The sequence below is a fragment of the Halichoerus grypus genome, chromosome 10 (assembly GCF_964656455.1).
Source record: "Halichoerus grypus chromosome 10, mHalGry1.hap1.1, whole genome shotgun sequence".
In the NCBI taxonomy this organism is placed as follows: Eukaryota; Metazoa; Chordata; class Mammalia; order Carnivora; family Phocidae; genus Halichoerus; species Halichoerus grypus.
This window is the reverse complement of record NC_135721.1, coordinates 70,766,791-70,775,766: the sequence shown is the minus strand read 5'-3', so window position 1 is coordinate 70,775,766 and position 8,976 is coordinate 70,766,791. Positions and strand designations below refer to the sequence as shown.

The following is an 8,976-nucleotide window of genomic DNA, read 5'->3' as shown; positions in this document are numbered from 1 at the left end:
TAAAGCAAAATGAAAACCCAAAAATTAGGAAAGTGATGGGCCGGGGGGGGGGGGGGAATAAGTGGGTAATATAGAGCAAACAAGTGTGCTACATACCTATCATGTCTAATAAATTCTACATCATGTCCCTGATGGCACTTCTTAATGCAGTTCACACATATGGCATTTCGATCTGTGGTGTTACAAGTGTGACATCTAAAAAGCAAAAGCTTACGTTATTTTTCTTGAAATGTTACTTCTTCAAAATTTTCATTTTACCCTATGACCTATGGCTTAAAAGAGGACCAAAACCAAAATTTTTGTGGCTCCAGCCCAGGTTAATTTCTTCAAAAGGACTTTAATAAGTGAATCTTCTGTGTCTTCTGAGAAAAACAAATGATTTGCAAACTGTAGAAGGCAGCTGAAACTTTCATTTAAGAAAAATTTAACCTGGGAGCAGGGTGGGAAGGGAGTCAAAAACATCTCAGTGACTGGGGCATGTGGGACACTTAATTACAGCTTTACTTTGAAACTCCTAGGCAAAAGCATTGTGGTGATAGCAAGAGTTGCTGCGGTATACTTTTCCATATTTATGGCCCCAAACAAAATCCTCAAGTAGACTGATCACAGAACTTAATGTGGACAAATACAACATTCTCAATTATATTATATTCTCTTCCATTGGTAAATTTCCAAATACCCAATTTTCTCTACCTTTAGCTTACATGTAAGAGAAAAATCTAGAAATGTTGCATCTTGCCAGTTTAGAAAAGAAAATCACTATCTCCCCCTTTTCAAGACTCACAAGTAATTTAGAAATATACCTGTAGAAATCATGCATGGGATAGCTGGTGTAACTTGATATTTTATATAAACATTGGCCTCTACTAACAGCCTTTTCTATGGCGTCTTGATTGTTCATTATTTTGTTATCTGTAATAAAAGAAAAAAATAAGTAAAATTCTAGAGGACAAAAGATAAAAATACAGATTATAGGATTATTCTAATAGAAGAGTCACTTTTTAAGACCTTTAAAGGAGGCTAACCAATTAAATAAAAAAATCAGCTTAAAATAGAAATGGATTTTCCTTTTGTAAGATACTCCGTTTAGAACAAGTCAAAGCTTTCAAAATAGTTCCTTGAGTTGTAGTTAACTTGGTAGAGTGACAGCAATGACTTCGATACCATTATCTTTTCATGGCGTATTTTGTGTATTTATAGGCAGAGCAGACTCCAACATACCTTTCATTGTCACATTAACACCAGATGCTAAAAATAAGCCTCCAAACCGGTTGTTAAAAATCTGATTGCCTTCTAGTGTTGCAGTTGCATGATTTGTAATTTCAATACCTGAAGTAAAATTTACAAACAGTAGATACATGATCACATTATACAGTTTAACATCTAAAGAATAAGATGCAAATGTTTGAGTCACTGAGAACATCATTTATTTTCCACTGCTAATATAGTCCACTATCCTTGCTAAAGGAAGGAATGCTACCACAGATGGTTCACAGCTTACTACTAATTTTCCTGGCAAGCAGAAGAGGATAATGCCTGCCCGTAAGTACGTTTAGGTAGCCACTAGTTGTACATATGAAGAAAAAAAAAAAGTGTCATCTTCTCTGGCAAAAAGTTGAAATATATGCACAATACTTGGATTTCACTTACCAAGATCTTGGGGGGAAAAAAAAGTTTTTGAGAGGCCAGAGGGCTTGAATTTATTTGTATTCCAAATGGTAGTACAGGCCTGCATTCTATCCCAATTAAGGTTTCACAATTACTACTGAAGAGCAAGAGAGAGGTCTTAAAAGTTTGGCTTAGCAGAATCCCGAACGTTGGATTAGGCGCTCTTATAAAGCCTATTGTTAACTGACAGGCATTCAGCCACTTTTGCAACACACTCTGCACACCTTCAGTTATTAAGCGAAAGAATGATCAAACACTTTATAGAAAACAAGCTACAGGTAAAAAAGAAAATACAAACCTGCAGCAAATCCATCAAATATTCTGTTTTTCCTTAAGACTGGATGACTATTAGTGCTGATGAGAACACCTGCTTGAGCATTCCTGAAAATATCATTTTCTTCAAGGAGACCTATAATAAAATATTTCCTCAGATTAAGGCTAACGCACAAATTTCACTAGCCTTTTTGGTGATATTTAAGTTTCTTATTAATTGTTGTATAAAACTCAAAGGACTAATTTTTCAGCTGAGAAGTTTATTAGTAATTCAGAGGAGTTTAAGGTAGGACTTAACCAAAAACTGCTTAAAATGGCAGGTAACCATTCTAACCAATAACTGGAAATTCCATGGTACCACGAACCATGCATTCCCAGTGCCTGGCACCTATTTCTCACTTAAAAACACTGATTTAAAATTAGTTCCTTTGAAGTATTGTTAGAACTATTGCAGCCTCAATGCTTTCATTCAAGCCCTGATTATTTCTGGTCATTATTATAATCATTACTTGATAATTTCGTTTACTGCAGTCTCTCTTCTGCTATTTTTCCCAGTTTCCTACAACTCTATCATGTGCCTTCTCTGAAGATATTCCCCTAACCTATTCCATTGTCTTACTGAATGCTCTGAATATGCTATACATTTTTATCTCTAATGCCTTTGGTTTGTATTATTTCCTCATCCTGGAATGTCCTGCCCTTTCTTCCTAATGTCACCTCCTCTGGAAGATTTCAGTTTCCCTCCATCAAATTTATTATTCTCTCTTCTCAGAGTGTAACATGATTTAAAAAAATGAGCTGAGGAGGTGCCTGGGTGGCTCAGTCGTTAAGTGTCTGCCTTCGGCTCAGGTCATGATCTCAGGGTCCTGGGATCGAGTCCCGCATTGGGCTCCCTGCTCGGCGGGAAGCCTGCTTCTCCCTCTCCCACTCCCCCTGCTTGTGTTCCTGCTCTCGCGGTCTCTGTCAAATAAATAAATAAAATCTTTAAAAAAAAAAAAAATGAGCTGAGGAATCAGACTTAAGGTCTTCAAATATGGATTCCACCACCTCCTAGTTCTGAGTAGGCAAATTGCTCACTACTCTCTGTCTCATTTCCTTATCTAAACTGGGCATAATGGCACCTACATATAAAGGTTATAATGAGGACTGAATTAATACATGTAAACATACACTGCACTAAAGAATTAGCTAATACTACTATATAAAACCTACTTATGTATAGTGAATTATCATTAGTTGTGTACTAGCATTTCTGTGCTCTCTGAAGACATGAAACGTTTTTTATTTCTGTAGAATTTCGACCTGCCTGTGGCATTTCAGTTTTGACGTCTAAATTGCTTTTCCCCTGGAAAAGACTACTCCAAGTCCCTACCTCTAATCTTTGCTTTTGCTAAGATCCAGTCTGAATTCCGTATACAAAGTCTCTTAGAATCTGGGCACTGTGCCCCTTCTCTAGCCTCAACTTTCAGTACCTCTTTGCGCCTTACTAAATAGTACCACTTTGTTTCCTTTACACTTTTGTTTACAATGTGCCATTAGACTATGAACTTTCTGGATGTAGTAACTGTTTTATTCACCATTTATCTTTAGCATCTGTATCAATTGTTGGTACAGAAGTGTTCAATTAATAAATATGTACAAAACAAATGAGAGTGTGAATTATGCTTTCTACACCAGGAATGGTCTCCCCACCCAACATTTACCAGTGAATACTCATTTTTCAAGACACAGCTCAAGAGTGATTTTAGTCCATGAACCTTTTCTCAACACCTTACAAATAAAACCATCCACTGTATTGTGTGTCCTCATTTTATCTTGTAAAGACTATCAGATATGTCACCTTATTGAATTACTAGATTATGCGCTCTTTGTATGTCATTAATGGAATCCTGACTGCTTGGTTGTAGTAATAAATTTTGTTGATTATGTTGTAGTAATAACTAGCTATTCCTTCCATATAAGATATGTATAGTGCTGGGTTACTGACATTTCAGGAATGGTGATAAATTTGCATTTGACATTCCCCGCTAGTCTCTCTTTTGGAACAACATGCATTTGCAAGGGGCATGGACTGTGGAACTTTTGCCTCAATGCAAAATGAGCTGACCTTTATGTATACAAAACCAGGCACCTTGGCTTCATTAATTCCACTCTCCAACACAGCTGTAAACAGGTACAACAACAATACTTATTTACTACAGACATTTTCATATATTTACAGGCCAATTAATTTCTAACCTAGTTCTGTAACTGGACCCTGGTGTTTATTATAATCGTATCACGTGCTCGCTTTGGCAGCACATATACTAAAATATAATCGTATCACTATTCTAAATAATAGAAAGTCCAGAGAGAAAATGTAAACAGATTCTACCTTAAAAATGCCTAACAACTAGCACATTCAGGATGGCTACAAAAAGAAAAATTGTGTAAACATCTGTCTCCTTTACCTCTAGGCACTAATCTAAACCATCTCAAGACCTGATAAGGAAAAAGACTGAGATTCACTCATATAAAGCTTATATTAATTGGCAATGTCACTGATCATTAAAGATATGGAGGAAGAATAGTGAAAAATTGAATTTTTTACTAATGCAAAATTAACAACAATACCTCGACCCCCATTAAATATACAGATGCCACCATCTCTTCCATCATGGATTTTATTTCTTCTTAGTGTAGGATTACTATCTGTCTTAATCCAGACTCCAGCCATGGCATTGTCAAATATTTCATTGTCTTCTATACAGCCTAGACCTACAAGTATAAAGATTTAGGTTATGTTACTTGGAAAGTATATTTCTAAAGGCAATTAGCAATAAGAAAAAGATGAAAGATTAAACATACCAGAATTATAAACAAGAATTCCACCATTCTGTCCTCCCCAGATTTTGTTGCGTCTAATTTTGGGGTTGCTTCCAGTCCTACGGGTACAATAGAAATTAATGCCATCTTAACTGCTTCTACTCCCATATCCCATGTTATATGAGGTAACCGTGAAAAAATTCGTATTAATCACAGTAAGAATAAGTATACAATGGAGTCTTTCCAGATGCTCTGAGAAGTTTGTCAGTAAAGACAGTTTAGTTTTGCTTAATTCTATTTCCCACAGAATACTAGCTATAGATTATTACTATAGAGTCTCCTAATATATAAACTAAACTGAGGAGGTTAGATTAAGTGACTACTATTATTGTATACTCACCTCATATATAAAATGAAGGGAATTATAAGTACTATTACAGTTTCTAAAACTTAAAATACAGGAAAGAGGGGTGTAAAAATCTAACTCTTTTACAGAAATAGTGTAAAAACAGAAGCTCCCATTTACTGAGTGCCTACAATATGCCGGGTACAGCTCCCAAGTGTTCGTACAGCCTCCTACTTCCCAAGTGTGACGGAGCACGCTGGCGACTAGGACTGACTGTGGGTGACAGAGCAGTGGAAAGGTGCTCCTACAGCAGCTCACGTGCCACCGGCTGCTATCCTCAGCTGGTTCAAGAAAAGCAATATTCTGACAATTTAAGCCAAGCACGTGGTAAGAGCATGAATATATGTACAAAAGGAGGAATAAAAATTGAGCATTAAATAACAAGGAAAGTTCTCCTACATACCCCACATACTCCCACCCAACTCCCTCCCGAAAGAAAGCCAAATGTGAAAAATGCTTACCTTATCTGAACCCCTGAATACATATGATTATAGATATCATTGTCCTCTAGCACTCCATGTCCATTGTCATAAAAATAAACACCAACCTAAAATTAAAAAAAAATTTGTTTTCAAATGACAACAAAAGTTTATAAAACAATGTATTTCCCATGTAAGAGTCCAAAATAATTTTACCTGCTTTCCACTATGTATCCTGTTTCTTCTCAGTACTGGAGTGCTGCCAGTTGTCACCCAGACCCCAGCCAGAGTATTACTATAAACTTCATTCTCTTCTATTACGCCTTGTCCTTTCTCATGCTAAATAAAAGTTACATTGATACAATATATATCTTTTAGAAACAAGTAGTTTATAGTGTGTTCCCCCCCTTTAAAGACAGTTATAATAAAAAAAAAATCTCAATTTTTATTTTTTAATCTGGATGAGGAGGTAGTAACATTGTTTTTGTGTAGCCTCTGAGTTTAAGCTCCACAAGTTTTTATACTGTCTTTATGTGGTTTTGTACTTTTAAGCTTCTTATTTCATTCTAAGATATGTAACATTTAGTTTAGTAAGCTAATAGTTATTTCAAATTACTGGTGAAATCATTCAAAATAAGGTCTCAGGTTACTAAAATACTTATTTTTATTTTGAGCAGAGGACTTAAGACATGGACATTTCTAGAACTGAAAATAAAAATTAGAGTTAACACCTGGCATTACACAAGGACCTTTCTGAAATTTCCTATATCTTCTCACTTGAATCAGTTGTAACAGTTTCAGATATACCATGGTAACAGAAGGTATAGAACCAATACATGGTTTTAAAATTTTGTAAGATGCTCAATTATGTCTCAATATAAATTCAAATGAAAAACTGACTTTTCAAAAAATACTAAAAAAACCTCAAGTCTAGTATTATTAGTACTTTCAGTGATATTATGGATTTACTTACTACTTTTGGAAAATTTCAGACTCCTAGCATAGTCACACCAGCAAAACTCCAGTGTAAAAATAAAAGTCAGCCAATGAGTTGCTGTTCTGAGTTCAGCCCATAATGACAATTATAATTAAAGACTTTAATAAAAAAAAGGTATATTCTCTATGTCTAAATTCAGTCAGTTGATTGAATTTTACAGAACATTACACATACTATAAAAGTCATTCATATACTGGCAGGAAGAACAAGAGTGTTATTTATTGTATAAATATTAAAGACAGTCATAAATTCATACTCTGTAAGCTGAATATGGCCTAACTAAGGCCAGATGTAATTCTGTCCTCTTCCACCCTTTCTCCCCTGGTTTTGATGCATGACATTCTAGAACTATATTAACTTACCACATAAATCCCACCATGCTGGCCATCATGAATTTTGTTATGTCGAACAATTGGACAACTGTTTGTCCTAATCTGAATTCCTGCTAACGCATTGCCTATTTAAAAAATAAAAGTTACAATGTCAACATATGGAGCCTCATGGAACACAGTAAGAGTTTTATATTACATAGTAGTTAAAATTTTTAGAATTTTAAGAAAGCACGATTTTGTGAAATATGTCATATTCAGAAAGATATTTGTGGTCCAAGAGCATTAAAAAACCAAAACTAAGGGAACTAGGAGTATAAAAAGAAAAATTGTAGGCAGTATGGGCATAATAGTTATGAATAGAGACTCTGAAGCCAGGCTGCCAAGTTTTGAATCCCAGGAATTCTATCTTCCTGTGTGACTTTTAAGTTATTTAACCTCATTGTACCTCTGTTTCCTGATCAATAAGTGGGGATATTTAATAGTGTCTACTTCACAGGGTTGATGTAAATATTATATGACTCAATTCAGGTAAGATGTTCAGAATAATACCTGGAATTGAGTAAGCTTTATGTAAGTATTATCCAGGTAAATAGTAGCAAAAGAGAAAGCCCTGGAACATACCAGCGTCTAGCACACACACATCTAATAATGGTCCACTGAACTAGCATCTCAAAAAGTTTTAATGAGGAATAAGTATTTTCCCTTTATAGTTTTTTTTTTTTTTTTTTAAAGATTTTATTTATTTGAGAGCAGGAGAGTGAGAGAGAGCATAAGCAGGGGGAGGAGCAAAGGGAGAGGGAGAAGATTTCCCCACCGAGCAGGGAGCTCACTGTGGGGCTTGATCCCAAGACTCCAGGATCATGACCTGAACCAAAGGCAGACACTTAACCGACTGAGCCACCCAGGCGTCCCTCCCTTTATAGTTAGTACCAAAGTGAATAAAGAGTAAATCTAAGGATATTGTAGATACTCCCTGAGACTAAGGTCTTATTTATATTTTCATCACTGGTATCTAGTATAGTTCCTGGTACACAGTGGGTACTCAGTAAATGTTAAGTGAATAATGATTGTTAAGTAAATAAATATCACAAATAATCTTTACTGAAAATTTAAAGAAACTGGATCAGTTCTCCTACTTGGATGGTTTCAAAATGGTCCATTTTGCTAATGTCCGGAAGACAGGCCAACCTCCAAAATTTTATAGAACAAAACATGCTTACCATAAATGTCATTTCCTTCAATAAGGCCTCGTCCATCACCAAAGATGTAAACTCCCCCTTGATTTCCATTAAATATAGAATTCCCCCTATAATTATGAGAAATAGTAAAAAAAATAAACATTATTCAGTAAGAGCTTATTTGTTTAAAAAATTATTTATCTTCTAGGGGCCATAGTTTCCTAATCTGTAAAATGAGGGACTCAGACTAGATGATTTCTAAGTTCTCTTGTTTTCTTTCTAAGACCTAAAGCTTAAAAGAGCCACCTAAGTATTTGAGATAAAATAACATTCTTTTTTTAAAAAAATATTTTATTTATTTATTTGACAGAGAGAGACACAGCAAGAGAGGGAACACAAGCAGGGCAAGTGGGAGAGGGAGAAGCAGGCCTTCGGCTGAGCAAGGAGCCTGATACAGGGCTCGATCCCAGGACCCTGGGATCATGACTTGAGCCGAAGGCAGATGCTTAACGACTGAGCCACCCAGGCGCCCCTCGAGATAAAATAACATTCTTAAACATTCCCCTCAAAATAGCTAATACATTTAGAACTTTTTCCTTAGCTGATCTAGACACATTTGCTGCATATTAACAAGACGGAAATTCCATAATCTACTTTCATAAAGCCAGTGGAAAATAAACCTTAGCAATAAAAAATAATTCATCAGGGGCGCCTGGGTGGCTCAGTCGTTAAGCGTCTGCCTTCGGCTCAAATCATGATCCCAGGGTCCTGGGATCGAGCCCCGCATCGGGCTCCCTGCTCAGCGGGGAGCCTGCTTCTCCCTCTCCCACTCCCCCTGCTTGGGTTCCCTCTCTCCCTGTCTCTCTCTCTGTCAAATAAATAAATAGAATCTTAAAAA

General features: G+C 36.0%; 1 protein-coding gene across 1 annotated transcript in view; it reads right to left on the bottom strand.

The window, feature by feature from the left end:
* FBXO11 (F-box protein 11) overlaps positions 1 to 8,976 on the bottom strand; it is an 86,818-nt gene that overhangs the window by 1,322 nt on the left and 76,520 nt on the right. The window contains exons 13-22 of the mRNA XM_036121638.2: positions 8,121 to 8,206; positions 6,931 to 7,025; positions 5,788 to 5,910; positions 5,614 to 5,699; positions 4,789 to 4,865; positions 4,555 to 4,698; positions 1,967 to 2,077; positions 1,222 to 1,329; positions 804 to 912; positions 97 to 195 (exon numbers count right to left, since the gene is read on the bottom strand). Coding sequence (XP_035977531.1) covers positions 97 to 195; positions 804 to 912; positions 1,222 to 1,329; positions 1,967 to 2,077; positions 4,555 to 4,698; positions 4,789 to 4,865; positions 5,614 to 5,699; positions 5,788 to 5,910; positions 6,931 to 7,025; positions 8,121 to 8,206 — 1,038 coding nt within the window. The remainder of the gene's footprint in view (positions 1 to 96; positions 196 to 803; positions 913 to 1,221; positions 1,330 to 1,966; positions 2,078 to 4,554; positions 4,699 to 4,788; positions 4,866 to 5,613; positions 5,700 to 5,787; positions 5,911 to 6,930; positions 7,026 to 8,120; positions 8,207 to 8,976) is intronic.